This window comes from Rhinopithecus bieti, unplaced genomic scaffold (assembly GCF_001698545.2).
Source record: "Rhinopithecus bieti isolate Rb0 unplaced genomic scaffold, ASM169854v2 scaffold_1348, whole genome shotgun sequence".
NCBI lineage: Eukaryota > Metazoa > Chordata > Mammalia > Primates > Cercopithecidae > Rhinopithecus > Rhinopithecus bieti.
Window position 1 is genome coordinate 100,091 of NW_016803373.1, and position 18,510 is coordinate 118,600.

Genomic DNA, 18,510 nt, shown 5'->3' on the forward strand with positions numbered 1-18,510 from the left:
GTTTCTTTCACCTCATACATCCCAGATGCAGAGCTAAAGAAGCTGGCAACTCACACATGCCAGTAGGAACAGGCATAAAAGCCCCAACAAAAGCCTGCTCTCTCCAGCCAAAGAGGAGAAAAGGGGCAGCACAACAAGGCAGAAGAGTATCCACAATAACCACTCTCTTTCAGCCAAACAATCCACGGAAGACCAGCCTAACCGCCACCCAGGCCCCTGTGACTAAGCCGGAGCCCAGGCTTGTCCACCCTTGTTGGGCTGTAATGAGGTGCCCCAACACCCCCTCCAGTGGTGCCACCAAAGGCTGAGAAGGGGGCCACGCCCTTCTTCCCTGCCAGCTGGTAACGAGTGTCCCACACCACCCTTCTCGCTACCGTTTCCCGTGTGGTGTCTGTGGAGAAGCTACACTTCTACCACTGACCTGCAGTCATGAAGCCACTGACTGTGTATGTTGTCAGTGGATGCCATGTGGGAACTCCAAGGCACCCCTACCCCTAATTGGAAGCCCAGTGGGGACCTAAAACTCCAGCCCACACCCAGCAGTAATGAGGAGCTTGCTTCCCCTGTGTATCAGCAGAGGCTGAGTGGGGACCCAGCCTTAACTCCCTTCTGGGGGTAATAAGGTGGCATCCTACTCCTTCCCCTGTTTAGTATCACAGTAAGACAGTGAATACAGAAAGTTTAAATAACATCTAGAGTCTTACAATACTCAAAATGTCTAGGCTTCAATTGAAAATCACTCACTTTACCAGGAATGAGGAAAATCTCAATTTCTATGAAGAAAAGACAATCAATTGGTGCTAACACCAAGATAACAGAGATGTTAGAATTATCTGACAAAGATTTTGAGCACAAAAATGCTTCCATGAGCAGCTATAAAAACTTTTTTAAAAAATGAAAAGTAGTGTCTCAGCAAAGAAAAGAAACAACTAAATAGAGATATTAGAACTGAAAAATACAATAGCTAAAATAGACTCAATAGATGGACTCCACAGCTTCATACACATTGCTAACTGCATTGAATTAAAAGTGCAGGTAGAATATGTGGTCATGGCTAGAGATGTGACTTAATTTAATATTTATGTTGTAAAGATTTTGCCCTGAGATCAAACCATCTTTTAAGCTTATTATTATATTTTGCTGTTTGAAGGATTACTATGGAGAACAATGATATTGGATGTTTACAATATGCATGCAGGTATTTGGGCTTTAACTCTGAAAAATTTCAGTGCATCAGTTGGAAACCAGCCTAATGTGTGCTCATTATGAGGTCATTAAAAAAAGTGCTATAAACCAATCTGCTGGGTTAGGAGGAGTGTCATGGCTGGAACATTAAAAGGCTGTGTCTCTATACCATGCTGATCAGGGATCCAGTTCATTTTACCAGGTTTTGGGGGGATCACTGTTAAGTAGAATACATACAAAGAAAATTCACTATGGTAGCAGGTAGTCTGGAAAACTTGTCTAGTGAGGGATGTTTACAAAACCTGGGATTATTTAGTATAAAGATGTTCTGGACTTGCCGTGTTTATGTATTTGAAGGGGTTCTTGCTTAGAAAAGAGATTAGTCTCCTGTGTTGCTCCAAATAGGTAGTTCATATATTAAAATTTTATAGGGTAGTCAGTAGCAATTATAGGAAGGTATCTTTTAAAAAAATATTTAGTTTTTGGCTATAATTGAAGTTTTGTTGTCTGTAAAACAGTGTTTGATATTGGATGTTTTTAAACCAGTCTAAAATCCACCTCTATGGATTGTATTGGTATTGAATCAAAATCAAAAGCAGGAATTAAATGTGTGTGTGTGTGTGTGTGCACGCACGCGTGCACTTATGGTGTTTGGGTAAAGCTGCTGACAATACTTCTTCCTAATGTCACTGTAAGAGCCTGGACATGATCTCCACTAGTCCCAGGTGGGGGCCTAACAACCTCCAAAGCCCAGTATGTTTAGAGAGTGGCCACCCTGTGCATTATCTCTGAGAAATCCATATAGCTAAAAGCATTCAATTAATCCACTGTATACCCTTTGCCCTTTCACCCTTCTTGAGTCCTTCTTTCATAAACGAATGTGTTCTTTCCTAATTTCCCTGGACGGCAAAGTCTCTCTGACAAAGGCCGATGAAGGTAGAGCAGGATTCTCTGTCTCTGCACCTGGAGGTTGGACCTGTGGGGGTGTCGTTGGCCACTGACCCTAATGTCCCCCGACAATGGGGTGCTTCTCACCTCAGCAAGCACTGCAACTTTCCTCCAACTCCTCATCCCCAGCCTAGAGGGTCTCTTTTGTGTTCACCTTAAGTTAGGTTTACAGCCAGAATGAATAGCCTCTTGGCGGTCACTCTGCAAATGTACCAATTAACCTACCTGGCTTATCTAGAGCTCCACACTACACCACCACTTCACCCTCTGTATTCCTTGAGGCCTTCTTGGCTTCTGCCTACCCTCTGAGCTCTGGAGAGACATTCTCCTAAAGTGCTTGGAGGAAACTGATCAGACTAAACACTTGACATTTTCTACTCATCCTTTTGGAGCAATCAACTCCAGGCCTCTTAGAGGGAAAAAGTCAGGTCAGGAGCAAAATGCATGTGTTTGCATAAGTATGGATAGCTCAGTGTGTGCCCTGGTTCTGTAACTGAGGACAAGCCTAACTTATTCATTTACAGCTTCTTTTATTGCAGAAAAAGGAATGGACATGGGATGAGAGCAAGATGCTGGTGATGCAGGACCCCATCTACAGGTAAGATATCACTGAGCCCCAGAGTCCCCCTGCCCTCTCCTACAGCCAACCCTGTCAGGCTGGTGGATCCAGGCAAATTTAAATAAACTTCTGTGCTTTTCCCTCCTGAGACCTGTTGCTTCCATTAGATGTGAGTACAAGAAGTAAATCTGCCTTATCATTCTGGTCATGCTTGATTGCATTAAGGAAGCTATGGAGTATTTCTGCTTGATGTTTAATTTAAACCTCTCGGTTGTAATTGGAGACATTTTAAATTTGTGCTAGTGTTGTCCTAACTGAAATTCTAAAATTGCATATATATTGATCGAAATAAGAAAACTGGGTTATTCCATCGCCCTATGCTAACAATTTCCCACAGTTATCTCTTCCACCTCTCTGCCCCTTCAGAAATTGAGCATAGTAATAAGAGCTTTGTGATCATGCAGGAAATTGAAAGTCACAAATGTATCTCCAGGTCTGAATGCTTTTGTATCCCCAAAATTTGTATGTTGAAATCCTAACCCCCAAGATAGATGGAATTAGGAGTTCAGACCTTTGGAGGTGATTAAGTCATGAAGGTGGGGCCCTTATGTTTGGGATTAGTGACCTTACATTATAAAAAGAGGCCCCAGAAAACTAGCTAACCCCATGGTGATGTCCTTCCCCTATGGGAAGACACAGCTAGAAGGCGGGCCCTCACTAGATGCCAAGTCTGCCAGCACCTTAATCTTAAACTCCCCAGCCTCCAGGACTGTGAAAAATAAACTGTTATTTATAAGCCAGCCAGTTTCTGGTATTTTATTATAGTAGACCGAACTGAGACACACCCAGAAATTGCTTTTACAAGGAGACTGGTGTGATTCCTCTAGAGATTAGATGTCTGCCAGCCATGTGTATTGTCCTGGGCAGAAGAATATTGTATAGCAAGAACATATAGAAAGCCAGGCTCTCCCAGGAACCATGGCAGGAGCTCGAGTCATGGGTGTCATTCTTGTGTCCCGGATCTCTGCAGACCAAGCCCCACCTCCTTCCTGTTTTCCTTATTGGGAGAATGGCCATTTCTTTAGGAATTTGGGGACCTAGATTTAGGTTTTGATTTTGTCTGCTTTCATATTATTGCCATGCTTTTGTTGACAAAGTGGATAAGTGTTGGAACTCAACGTATGAAGTTGGCAGCCTGGTGGCCCTGCCTTTTAAAGAGCAGATGCTTGTGAAATGGAATGTCCATTCCTCCAAACAATGTGCAGGTGTGAAATACTCATGCCAGGTACTGTGCTAGGTAATTTCATAGATTACTAAACTAAATGAGTTGCAGTCCCTTGTTCTCAGGGAGTTTTAGACTAGTGGGAAATGGACAAGTCACTGAGGTATAAGATAGTATGTCTGACAAAATGAATTTCTCCCTCTGTGTTCCTGTAGTACTGTTTAATGTTTTTTGAAATAGTTGTTAGAGTGTTTCTGTTACTTTCTTAAAAAACAGATGTCAGTTTTTTGCCACTAGCCTGTTAGGTTCTTGAGGGAAAAATCTATGCCCTTCTGCTCACTTTTGTATATCTAGCGCCACACCTGTGTCTGGCCCAAATGAAACACTTAATATATGTGCAATGGGTGAATGGATTAAGGCATTGAATTAATATCTGAAAATTAAGTGTTATGGTGATTCACCGAAGGGAACAATTACCTTCTACTTGAGTGATGAGAAAAGGCTTTAAGAAACAGATTACATCAGAAGCTGCCTTGAAGAATGTGAATGGACAGGCCTCTCTGATATGCATTTTGTAAAAGGAAGAGTTTCTTGACTTTATTTTTTTAATGCTGGCACCATATATGGAAAAAAGTGACCTCCTTATGGATGCTGATCATGAGTCTGAGTTCTGCCTTTTGCTGGTTGAAAGAAAGGACTTTCCCCAAAGTTTTCACGTATCCCAAGTAAGCTGCTGACTTTGCTTATTTTTAACAGCTTCATTGAGGTATAATTGGCATGCAAAAATCAAACATATTTAAAGTTGAATAATTTGGTGAATAACTCTCAGTCAAGATGGTGAACATATCTATCACCTCAAAAGTTTCCTTGTGCTTTTTTGTAACCCTTCCCTCCTCATTTCTCTCCCATTTCATCCCCAATCTCAGTCCCCACATTCCCAAGCTACCACTGATCTCCTTTCTGTTATTGATGAGTTTGCTTTTTCTAGAATTTTGTATAAATAGAATCAACAGTATATCCTCTTTTTTGGGAGGAGCTGGCTTCTTCCACTCAGCATAATTTATTTTGAGATTCATTCTTTGTCATTGCATGTATCAGCAGTTCATCCCTTGTTATTACGGAACAGTGATCTGTTTTATAGGTATATCACAGCTTGCCTAGCCATTCATGTGTTCATGGACATTTTGATGGCTTCCGGTTTGGGGTTATTACTATTAAAGCATCTATGAATGTTCGTGTAATGAACAGTTGTTCATTATGTTCAAGTCTTTGCGTGGACATACGCTTTTATTTTTCTTGGGTAAATACCCAGGAACAGAATGGCTGTGTCATATGGTAGGTATACATTTAACTTTTAAAGAAATTGCCAGATTGCTTTCTAAAGGGATACCACCGGTGATGTACAAGAGTCCCAATTCCTTCGTATCTGCCAACATCCAGAATTGTCAGTCCTTTTAATTTTAGCCCTTCCAATATGTGTTTATTAATATCTCATTGTGGTTTTAATTTACATTTTCCTAATGACTAATATTAAATACCATCGTTTTGTTTGTTTTGAGACAGGGTCTTACTCTGTCACCCAAGCTAGAGTACCAGTGATGTAATCACAGCTCACTGCAGCCTCAACCTTCTGGGCTCAAGCAATTCCCTCACCTCAGCCTTCTGAGTAGCTGGGACTACAGATGTGTACCATCACACCCAGCTAATTTTTAAATTTTTTGTAGAGACAGGGTCTCACTATGTTGCCCAGGCTGGTCTTGAACTGTTGAGCTCAAGTGAACCTTCCACCTCAACCTCCCATAGTCCTGGAATTATAGACATGAGCCACTGCAATCAGCCTTCTCTTGATCTTACATGGCATTTGTATATATATTTTTTAAGCATCTGTTCAAATCTTTAGCCCATTTTGTTTTCATAATCCTGAAAGTTCTTTATAAATTATGGATATAATACTTTTATCAAATATATGGTTTACAAACATTTCCTCCAAGTCTGGCTTGTCTTTTTTTTTTTTTTTTTTTTTTTTTTTTTTGTTGTTTTTTTTAAAGGGGAAAAGTTTTAAATTTTGATGGAGTCTGGTTTGTCAATTTTTAAAATTTTATTGATTGTGCTTTTGGTGTCATAGCTAAGAAATCTGTATGTAACTCAAGGTCATAAAGATTTTTCTGTTCTCTTCTAAAGCATGAAGTTTAAATTTAGGTTTTATGTTTATGTGTATGATCCAATTTGATTCAATTTTTTATATGGTGTGAGGAATGGATTAAAGTTCTCCTTCTCCTCCTCCCCCTCTTCCTTCTCTTCTTCCTTCTCCCTGTTCCTCTCTCTTTACCTCCCTCTCTGCAAATGGATGTCCAGTTGTTCTAGCCCTATTTGTTGAAAAGACTGTTCTTTCTTCACTATAGTGCCTTTACTAAACATCAGTTATCCATATCTGTGAAGTTTATTTCTGGACTCTTTATTCTGTTCTATTTGTCTAATTGTCTGTCTTGACACTAGTACCACGCTGTCTTGATTACCATAGTTTAATAATTCTTGAAATCAGGTAGTAATAGTCTTTTTTTCTTTTTTAAAAAAGAAGTTTTTATTCAATTAGTGTTAGTATAATATGTCTTTTCCCATCCATTCACTTTTAAGAAGAAATATTAGGGGGGACGGGGAAAACCAAATACATTTTAAATGTTAAATGAATTTTATTTGGCCTCAAAACTCACACAGTAGGCTCTCTGATTGTTGATAGTCTTGTGGATATCTTTCTAGTCTATCAAATTTAGCAACTTGTGTTTAAAAACAAAGAAATAAACTTTAGCCACTGTGTTTTCAGTGTCCTGGGTACTTTTTAAAATATATTAAATCGTGATGTTTTGGTCTGTGTACATGTGAATTTTTGTATCTGTGTGTGTGTGTGTGTGTATGAGGACTTTTTTCTAAAATAGGTGTGATCCATTTTATCATGAACAAGGATATTTATTATCATGATAATATGGTAACATTTACAAACGAGCTTTTCATGGGTGCAGTTATTTTTCTGCCCTTAAGGGACCACTCTGGTTTGATTCACTAGCTCTGCTGAAGAATACATATAATTGTTTATGGCTTCATGAAACACTGGCTTACTGAAGTGTTCACTTTAGACGAATGAATTTTTTATTTTTTATTAAGTCAAAATTTTTATTTAAATCTTTTGCATTATTCACATAGAATAACAGAATCATGTATTTTTTAATTGTGGTGAAATAAATATATGTAACATAAATTTTGCCATTTTAACCATTTTTTAAGTGTACAAATCAGTGGCATTAATTACATTGATAGTCCTATGCACCCATCGCCACTATCTGTTTCCAAAACTTTTTTATCACTCCAAACAGAAACTCCATGCCCATTAAGCAGTAACTTCCCATCACCCCCTTCTCTTAGCCTCGGTCACCTCTAACATCATGGTATCTTAAGAAGTTAACAACACTATAGTGGACATCTGAACCAATTTCTCTTTTTTTTTTTTTTCAGTTTATCCTTTATTACAGTATACCTCTTTATCACAGGAAGTGATTCACTATTACAGTGTTCTTCATTAAGCAAAAGTAAATTTTTTATATATATAATTGTTTTCCATTTATCCTAGCTCTTATCTCTGGAGCCACAAATATATAGATCTTATTTCTCTTTTAAGTTAACCCAAGTTCTTGAAGCCATTCTTACTGTATTTTTCTAGACTTATTAATTTCATAAAACAGCATTTCCTCTTTAAAATGTTAGAGTTTAATAGAATATCCCAGATATTCTGTCTTACCAGTGTAAAATGTGGAAGACATATTTTTACCCCCACAATATGAAGTTGTACATTCATGTTGTATGAATTAGATCCAGTGTCATTTATTTGTTTAGAAAACTGTGTTTGATCCTAGGTCATAGTGGAATTGTAGTTCAGACTCCTTGGGATGTTAACAGTAATTGCTTTTAATTCAGGTTTTACTCATTCTTTATTTCTATAGGTTTCTTTGTTTTTTAGCCTAAATATGAAACTTTACATATATTAATGTTTAATTAAATGTAATTGATTTGAGGCTATTCTTCAGTTTTTGAATCCTTGTGAATCAGGATTTCAATCAGAGAAGCAGGATGACTGTGAGTGTACTGTAATAAGGAATTTGCTATAGGATTTAGACCTATACAATTTCAGTAGGAGCTGGGAAGTACAAGGTCTGGAAAGACTCAGAGAGCAATTACTAACCAACCCTGGTGTGGGTTGTGAGTCAGAATGTGCAGGAAGCCAGGCACATCCATGTGCTAGGTTACAACTGCAAAGTGGACAGAGCAGAAGTCTCCGGAAGGCTGTTCGTTCTTCGTGGCTACCACCTTTGAGTTTGCAGTGGAGTTTCTGACAGTGGGCCTGAGTTCACTGTTGTTCAGCCGGGCTGATTCTCATAAAGGTACAGGGGAAAGTGAGGACAAACTTTAAAAAAACAAAACAGCTCCCTGGCACCTTGACGTCCATTGTTTCCCACCTCTAGCCAGTTATGACCTCCAGCACATAATAGCTGCTGCTTCACTTCCACTTCGCAAATCTCCCACAAATTTTTCTTATGGGCAACCCTAAAATAGGAGAGAGAATGCTGAGACACATAGTTCTAGCCTAGGTGAGTTGACTCAGTGTAAAACCACCACATCAGGTTCTAGTAATAGGCTAACTCTCCCTCCGAGTTTTTTGCTAAGGGCAGCTTTAATAAGAGTAGTTTCATCAGTCAGTGTGGTGGCTCACACCTGTAATCTCAGCACTTTGGGCAGCTAAGTCAGGTGGATCACTTGAGGTCGGGAGTTCAAGACCAGCCTGGTCAAAGTGGTGAAACCCCATCTCTACTAATAATACAAAAATAAGCTGAGTGTGGTGGCGGGTGCCTGTTAATTCCAGCTACTAAGGAGACTGAGTCAAGAGAATTGCTTGAACCTGGGAGGCAGAGGCTGCAGTGAGCCAAGCCTGGGCAACAGAGTGAGAACCTGGGAGGCAGAGGCTACACTCCAGCCTGGGCAACAGAGTGAGACTTTGTCTCAAAAAAAAAAAAAAAGAAAAAAGCATAGTTCATAGTTTCATCCAAGTCACTGATAAGGCTGTTGAATAGAACAGTGGTAGGCCTGGAAAATAGAGACTTTGTTTTTTTTCTCTTTTATTCATTTTGGATTTCCTTTTCTTTCTTAACTGCTTATTCTACTCTTTCTGGCTTCAAGGGCATGCTACCTAGAAAAAAATAAACTAAATAGTATTGGAGTATTTGTACTGTTATAGAAGTCACTGTGCTTTTGAGTTTCAGTTTTCCTGCTTTAGCGTCCCCTGTCCTAGTCTTATTGGTGGACACTGATGGAATTAACATGTTTGACTAAATTAGTCCCTAGGCTGTTTATGTTCCTTGAAATGAGTGAATAGACTAACAAACAAAAATCCTTTTTAAAACTAGAGGGAGTAAACTAATCTGACCTGAAGTCTTCAGGAGCCAGAATGGAAGTAATTCTCCAGTTATGAGTTTAAATGATCAAATTAGGCAGAGTCTCCATTAGAAGTTCCAGCCAGTCTCCAGAAATGGTATTGGTTAACATCCAAATAATGACATGATTAAGAATTAGAAGTCTATTTTAACTTTGGCTTTCTACATTGATCTGTTCTGATTTTGAGCAAGTCAAAGATAAATTATTTAGGGCTAACTAGAGAAGGGAAGAAGGGTTGCGTGGAGAGGTAATGTGCTTTGTTGTTCATTGTAGTAGGCACTAGGGGAAACACTGGTATATCAGCCTGGGTCCAATTAAGAGACAGAAACCACACAGTGATTTAAACAGAAGAAATTTATTATAAAGAACTATTACACTATAATAAAAGAGTACCTACAAAGTATAAAGAGGAGAGTACGCAAGGCAGCACAAACTTGGAAGGTAGATCCCTTCCCAAGATGCCCTTCAGACATTAATGTAGAAGGTATGATTACAGCTACTGATGGTAGAGAAATTCACTGGATTGCCTATGTCAGAGCTGGTCCCAACTGCAGGGAGAACAGAAAGCAATCCTCCAGGTCTTGGGTGCAGGTGGTCTGCCACCAGTGGGTGGGCACACAGGTGGAGTTGGGGTATGGCTGTGGGTGAGAGACATAGAGTGTGCAATGCCTACATCAGGATAGCTGTGGAAAACAAACCTGGGTGGCAGGGGGAAGGCTAGCAGAGAGAGTTAGAGCATCACTGTAGACAGGAGGCCCAGAACACCTAGTGTGTGCTTTAGGAGGGCTGTGGGGAGGTGATCACTAGGCTGGACTGGTGCTGAGTTCACTGAGGGACATGTGTTCTGGGCATGCATACCACTGGATGTCCTCATATCCACACCACTGATGGGCTGTGTAGCAGTCGGACCAAGAGAAGCCCTTTCATTCTGCAGTGTTACTCCTCCATTCTGCAGAGGAATCTTACCATCATGCTGCTGTACAGGAGATGTACTTAAAGGAATTCCGTCTATTACCACAGAGCTTGTATTGAAAGGTAAATTTGGAGTTGAGTAGCAATACATTGGTACAGGTGGTTACTAGAACACAGTCCTACTCTCAAGGAATATGGTCAGATAGAACTTGGCATGCATTACTTCAGTTAATCCCAACAACCCTGAGTGGTAGAATGGTAGAATCTATCATTCTCATTCTTAACACAGAAATTAAGCTTCAGTGATATTGGGCAGTCTCCCCATGGTCACACAGCTGCTGTGTTGTTAGAGAGCTGTCTGGCACTCACACTTTTGCCCATTTTGCCCTCTGTACTCACACATTTTGCCCTCTGTACTCAGTGCTATCCACCTTTAAAGGTGCCTCATTCATAAGCTTGCATGTTCTGTTTTTGTTATAAAAATTATATATGAAAATACAGGACAAACTACATTTTAAGGTAAATGGGGATTTGATAGCGCTATCCTGTGATATTTGGAATTTCTTGGGAAATCAGGATACCCATGTAGTATATTTCACTTAGTTAACGATCAAGAGTTTGAATGATCAAGATGAGCAAGATTTAGGAAAGATGGGTATGGTGAGATTCAGAAACCACATCGAACTACAAGCAAGATAAACAAGAAATCAGTTATTAAACTCTAGACTCAGTAATGAAATGACAGAATGTTAAAGACAAAGATTTTAAAACAGCTGAAGGGGAAAAATGTAGTCTACAAAGACAATTTTTTGATGGCAAAAAAAATGTAAGACAGAAGACAGTGAATTATCTTTAAGAATAAGCTTAGAAAGAACTCCTTAAATACCTTTTTATTATGGAAGTAAGGTAGAAGAAATCCTGAGCAGCTTTTGTAAAGACTTGGAAATAATGAAAAGGGCATCCATCCTTACAGGAGAATGAGTAGTTCAGAGTACAGACGGAAGAAAGACTTGCATTTATCAGATGGAAGAGGTGGTGACTCCTGCAGAGCAGTTTCAGTAGAGAGGTGGGGACAGCTGTTTAGTTACTTGGTAGTGAAAGAAAGGAGAACCATGGTATGATGAATTACAACTTAACAGTGAGATCAAATAAATATATATTTTAAAAAGAGGAGCTAGTAATACCCTTATAAAGGGATGATGAAAAGGTCCTATGGGGATAAAGATGGAAGGTTTTTAAAGTATGTGTAATTTTAAGCATTATTATTTCTTCAAAATGTGCTTATATACAATCCTGACCTGGGATACATAAGTAGAATCATAATTATGATATAAGGGAAATGCTAAAATAATTTAGTCACTGTATTGTTTTGTGGAGCCAAAAAACACTCCCAAGATTTAAGGAGTCTTAAAGATACCTCTCCAAAGTCCATGCTGTCCCTCCAAAATCAGAGACCTCCCAGACAGAGATTACTCTATATCTTCCCTTCTTCCACATCTTCACATGCCCCAAGCTCCAACTCAAATCCTGGAATGCATTCCCTTTTCTCCATTCCCGTTAGACTCTGGAAGGGGTCCAAGGCACAAAGGGTCATAAAAAAAATCAGAGAAGGAGGTGTACCCTGTTCTTTGCTTATGATACATACATGTCTCTTTTGCTCTCTGTATGGTTTATAAGTGATGGAGTGACATCTGCCCTTCCCGTACTGTTTCTGTAAGGATGAGTGTTTTCTCTTCCTTCAGCCTCCCATTGCCTAAGGTTTTTGAGCAGCCTCTGCTAAACTGAGAAAACTGATCATCAGGGATGCGGAGGCAGCGCAGCCTATAGATCTCTTTCTAACTTCTCATATCATTTCTGGGTCAGCCCATCTGGCGGATATCAGTGTCCATCACTCTAGTCATGAGTCATGTTTCATGTAGAGTTGATGTTTTTATTTCCTCCAGCTTCAAAACCTTTCATTGCTACTGCCTTTTCATACATATGCATGAGTAGGAATTACCCAATTTTATGCATGGAGAATCTTATGAACTAAGAAGGAGAAGGAAATACCATTCATGCTGTCTGGCTTCTGTTAGTTCCCAGGGCTACTTAGCAATCCCTTATTCACCCTGGTAGATGATAATACCCATCATAATGCCCTTCTTACCTTCTACCTATCAACCCTGTATACCCTCACTTTCCATAGGTGACCCCCAACACCTCTCTGAGATTCCTCAGCTGTCCTCTCCTCCCTTAGAATCTCTTAGTGTCACTGCCAACTGTCTTTCTGTTCACTGCCTCTCTCTCTCTCTCTTCTGGACCCATCTTCGCTTGTTTCTTCAGCACCTTGAGCTGTGAACTATGCTCTGTCTCTCTGTCTTCCTGGACACCCTCTTTCTCTCTACAAATATGTTCAGCTCTCTCCTATCCTTTTTTTAATCCTGCTAACCCCACCCAAGAGCCCGTCTTCTGTTAACCCTCCCTTTCTTCCAAAGCCCTGGGTATGTCTTTGTCAGGGCCACCATCTTGTAGGTCCTCATGGCCTGCTGTTGCTTTCTACCACTTACTTCACAGAAATGGCTCCCTCCATGTTTACCCCTGCATGCCCCACACCTCCAAACACACCAGCACATTCTTCTGTTCTTCTGCATTGCCCTGCAGTATCATCTACCACTTCTCATTTCTCCTATTTCTGTTTTTTGCTTCCTTCTCTTTTGTTTGCTTTCAACCCTACATATTTATATATATTTTTTACCTTTCCTGAAGGGAAAATTCTGGGTTGTAGTGTTTATCCCTCCTTATAAGGTGCAAAAAGTCCCTTGTGCTTAGTGAGTCTCAGTAAATACCTACAATGGATGATGAGTCTCTAGCAAGGGATTGATGACTTATAAATCGTTGGAGGCATGGTGGCTCCAAGTCATATGTACATATTAGCACATGTGTCCAAGACCTTTCTTTTTCTCTCTTCTTCTTTCTTTCACCCCTTCATTTCAAAAGTCATTGCATGCCTCTATGTAGAAAGCGCTTGGAATGCAAAAACAAACAGGGTGTCCCCATGTCCTCAAGGATCTCACTGTGACTTCTATTAAACTTTCCATGATGGTTTTTAGATAAATGTTCAGGGGAAGGTAAAGCGTAAGTTTTAAAATGACCAAATAATACGTAACTGTTACTAAAAATAAAGTAGTGAAGTGTTTTATAAAGAAAAGTGTCCGTTTTCTTTCTTCAACACCTATTCCTCCTAGTACTGCTCCATATGCAAATATATTGACACTCAGATATTCTTCCAAACTCTAATATTCTGCATTTAGTTCTAAATTATCCTGTTTTTCTCTCAGTAATATATCAAGAGCTTCCTCCCACATCTGTACTTGCAGTCTTCCCATGATGACTTTGGCTCTGAAAGTTCCAAAGTGAAAGTGATAGTTTAGGAAAACCAGTCTGGCTTGGAATGCAACTCATCCCAAATGGAAAGAAACTCCTGTCATTGAGATGCACTGAAGAGAGATTGCTTGGGGATCTGAGTGTAATGGGAAGAGTATCTGGGTCTGGCCAAACTGGGTGACAGCAGCAGAAATGCAAAGAAAGAAGTTAACCTGTGGGCTGTTTTAAGCATGGACCATTCAGACTAGTGGTGTCTGAATATAGAGTAAATGAGGAAGGGAGAGGAGGCCCCAGTGATCTCAGGTTGAAGCTTCAGTGCTTTTACCTTTGCCCTTTCTGAGGGCTTTCTGCCTCTGCTGGCCTCCCACTTGATTTTAAATCCAGTCATCCTGAAAAATGGAAATTTGTGTCATGGTTACTCTTAGCATGAACTCCATGAAGGTGGGGACCATGCATGTTTTACTGTTGCATCCCAAGTGCCTACAAGGATTCTTAGTGTATAGTAGGTGCTCAGTAAATACATACTGCATGACAAAGCTGGGGAAGCCTTGATTTGCTTGTTTGCTGCACTAAAATGTTCATCTCAAAAAGGCTGCTAAGCTGGGTTATCCTCTTGGTGGCCTTGTCTTCTACCCTTGCACAGCCCTTTTGTATCTAAAACTGGGAAGGGTTATCACAGCCCCCAGGGCAGGGAGCTCATGAGAGAGCCCATAGACCTGCACAGCAGGAAACTGAAAATAGCTACCAGAGCAATCAAAATTAAACTTCTAGATCCGCCTCTCTGGGCCTGGCCCTAGAGGGCATCTTTTACACTAATGATGGAAAATTAAATTAGGCCACCTTTAGAAAACTTCACAAAATTAAATACTGTCTACCAGGGAGGGAATTACCCTGTGGGGAAAGTAACAGGGGAGCAGGAAAACAGGCTGGTCACAGTTCTACTACAAAATGATTGGCTGGTGTCAAATTTCATTACTCTGTGCTTCATTTTATTCTTAAATGTGTAAAGGGAATCCATTTAGAATTTGTGCAAAGCATTGAAGAATCGCAGAAGGGAAAGTGAGTGCAAAATAAAACAAACACTTCTGTCCTTGACTTCTCTCCTTGCTACCAAATCAGCACTGGCCTGGAAGTCCATCAGATGGTCTTGACCTTTTCTGGGATACAAATACCTTTGAGAATCTGCTGAAAAGTATTTTCTCCATAGAAAAAAAATCATTCTGGCAAAGTTTTGAATTTTAGGAGAATTCATGGACCCCAGACTCCTGCATGTTTATGAATTCCAAGGTAAGACTCCTTTTTTGCCAATAAGTATTGTACATCATCTTTGAATATTTGCATCTAAAACTGGGAAGGTTTATCATTGGCTCTTCTACTGCTCATGTAAGAGTAAGAGGAGAAAAAACAAACTTTATTTTTCATTAACTTTATTAATGATTTAATGTTTGAATGCTTAAAAAATTTTATTTACCAGCCCAAAAGGCATTTGCATTTTGTTAGAGGAGTCTTATTATTCAATACAAACCAATCTCATGTTGGTGAGCTTCACATTATTAAAGGGAAGAGGATTCACATAGGAGGGGCCTTTATGTTACCCTCAATGTCCTTGGAATCACAGGGATGATGGGAATGTTGGCCTAGGGCCTGGGTTTTACACTGACATGTAAGGACCATGTGATGGCCCAGGGTAAAGGACCATTGTATGACCAACCCTAACCCCAAAGGTAAATAAAGATTGGTCTTGACTTGGAGCTGTAGCCCCTGCCTGACAAAACCTTTAATATTAAGAGAGAACCTCTGGGGTTGTAGTAGGACAATGTTGTAGCTTACTCCACAACTTGAGCATTTGGCACTAAACACCTCTCTAGACACTGCTATAGTGCCCTGTCCTCTGGCCTGGCTGGGTAAGCTTTCTGTGGCTTCCATCTTGTGTCCTGGCACAGTTGGGAGGAAGGATGGTGGTGTCACACCTCTGAGAGCACAATCAGACTGTGAGCCTCGGCTTCCTGTCTGGTGGCAGACCTCAGACTGGAGAGGTGAGGATGACTCCGAGGTCCAGAAGGTTAAGCACAGAATTTGGAAAAGATGGAGTGGAAAAAGCTGGGTTGTCTGCAAGTCTCCACATCATTTATCAGGAGACCCTGAGACCTGGCTCTTGAGGAGTTACAGCCTTTCCCTGTTGCTGGCAGTCGCCATGATCAAACCATGATTAACTGAGGAGTCCTCTGTATTTGGCTTAACATTTCTGCCTGTCAAATTCTTATTAATCTTTCAACGTTTATTTTAAATAACACATTCACCAGGAATTCTTTCCTGATTTCATCCCCACCCCCACAGTGGGGATCTAATTAAGGTTTGTCCTTTGGACCCTAAGGTGTTATACAGACCTTAAGTTTATCCTTTTATTGTAGTTTATCTGTCACAGTTTTTAGTAGGAACTATATCTTGTCTAACTTTGGGTCTCCTTAACCGCTTGTCTCACACACAATAGGGCTCAATACATATATATTCAATGTAATTGACTTCTTAAGCTTTTGCACAATTCCCAGAAATTAATTACACTCATTCTGTAGACTTTTATCTGGGACTGAGTGGATGGATGAATGAATGAATGAATGAATGAATGAATGAACCGACCCACCTATAGACATGTGTTGAGCACTGAACAGAGCCCATATGTGAAGGTATTTGGGAACAGTGACAAAAATGTTAACATTAGAACATCAGAACATATATTCTAATAGAAGATAATAAGCAGCACACAAATAATACTAAAAAGACAGCATCACAGTTAAGAACACTGAGAAACAAGAAGTCAAGTGACCTTGTTCAGCTTTGCTCAGGAAGGGAGCCCAGCACCTCTTGATGTTGTGGGTTTAACCACTAAGCAAGGCTGCCTTTGAAAATGCACACCCTCCTTCCTCCGGTTGGCCGAGGATGCCAGTCCTGTCCAGCTACTGCTGTGCAGTTAGCTCTTTGATTTAGGGTCTGATTATGTTTTTTTGTGGATTATCTTGGTCTTTGACCTCATCTCTTGTCTCACTTGTTGCAGTTTTTACTGATAATTCATAATGATCAGGGATTGGGTGGGAGAAATGAAGGCATCATAAAGGGTAAATGTGTTCATCTTGTTTTTATTAATTGCTCCAATAAAGGTTTTTTTGGAGGGGGTGAGCAAGAAGAACCTCCGAATGGCAGCACCTGACAGATGAGATCTGCACATGAGCTCATTGTTGCTCAGTGTCTCCCGTCAACACATAATTAATTGTTGGAGATGGTCCTGACTGCTGGGGGAGGTGAGGTAGTGCAGGTGCATTTCCTTGCAGAGTCGGAGCAGCCATCCAGGCTCTAGGCCAGTGGTGTGTCCTCAGACTCAAACACTGTTAAAAATATATAGAGAGATATATGTATATACACATGCGTATACACACGTGCACATACACACACCAAATTTTTTCGTATGTGTATGTGTATGTAAGAAGAATTTTCTTAGTAAAAGAGTTAAACCTAAATTTCTCCTGATTGCCTTTGTTCACTCATGAGAAGGACAAAGCCCAAGGGAAACAATTTAGCCTGTCAAACGCCTCAGCTGATGAAGGGGAATTTGACAAGCTAAATGTAAAAGAGAGACTGGAAGACTCATAAACAGATCCCAAGAGAGCATGTAGTATCCCTGGCCAGGCCTCACCACCCTTCCAGCCCTCGTATATCTACATGAGTCCCGTCACTCAGGTCCTGAGAGGCAGGAGGAATTCATATGAATCTCCTCTCTAAGAAAATAACAGTAGCATAACTTTGATTTCATGTACTGTCCTTTTGATCCATGTCACGTTTCGGTTCCTTCCTATGAGAAAGGGAAGTCAGTAGCAGGTGGGTGAAATGCAGGTCTGGGGCAGTTACAACAGCCCTTGCTTTTTATCAGGACACTTTACTAAAAGTTAAACTGACCTCTTGCCTTAACCAGCCCGACTCCTACTTCCACATCAAAATGGCATTAGCTCTCTCACAGGAAAAGGCTTAGCTACTTCAGAAAGGCCACCAAATTCCGCCTAAGAAAGGGAGAGGGATACAAGCCAGGAGTAGGACTGGCCCCCACCTTAGTGGCAGGTTCATAGTCGGTGCCTTCTCAGACCCCAGGCAAGCTCCTCTACTTGCACCCTGCCTTCTGCTGTCTCTATGTCTTGAGCCATCGTTTTCCCTAGAGGCTATTTCTGTTTTGTCCCTTATTTTCCAGCCTACAAATAGGATTAGGTTTTGCCATCCTATAAAGAAAAGATGCCCCTCAAACCCACCATCCTGTCTTGCCCTTCCACTGCCAGACTCTTTGGAGAAACCGCATTTGCTATCTATATTTCCAAAACTCCCATTCACTTTTCAGCTCATTTTAATCGGGCTTCCTGAGCTACCCTACTGAGACTGCTCTTGCTAAGGCCATCAGGGATGTCTTGGTTGCAGAATCCCTGGCTTGCTTTCTGTCTACATCTTATTTAGTCTCTGTGAAGCACTCAATGCTGTGGGTCTTTCCATCCTTTGGGAGACTGTCTCTTCCCTCAGCTTCCACGATGGTTTTCTCTTGTTCCTCCTCAGATCTCTTGGTCTTTTTCTGCTCAGTATTTTTTTTTTCTGACTACTCCTATTATGTCCTTCATTTAAATGGGTACTGTTAATGGGATTTTCTCAATGAATCCCCTTTCTTCTTCTTCTCCTCCTCCTCCTCCTTCCTCCTCCTTCCTCCTCCTCCTCCTCCTCTTCTTCTTCTTCTTCTTCTTCTTTTCTTCTTCTTCTTTTCTCTTCTTCTTCTTCTTCTTCTTCTTCTTCTTCTTCTTCTTCTTCTTCTTCTTCT

The 18,510-nt window shown here is 40.5% G+C and overlaps 1 protein-coding gene across 3 annotated transcripts in view; it reads left to right on the forward strand.

The window, feature by feature from the left end:
* Window positions 1–18,510, forward strand: part of CUNH1orf226 (chromosome unknown C1orf226 homolog) — a 97,295-nt gene that overhangs the window by 8,793 nt on the left and 69,992 nt on the right. Inside the window, exon 2 of one of the 3 annotated variants that reach the window (XM_017881543.1) lies at window positions 2,658–2,731. In XM_017881543.1, coding sequence (XP_017737032.1) covers window positions 2,658–2,731 — 74 coding nt within the window. Of the gene's footprint in view, window positions 1–2,657; window positions 2,732–14,718; window positions 14,955–18,510 lie in introns of those variants that run through there. The other 2 variants (XM_017881548.1, XM_017881557.1) reach the window with 2 other exon arrangements.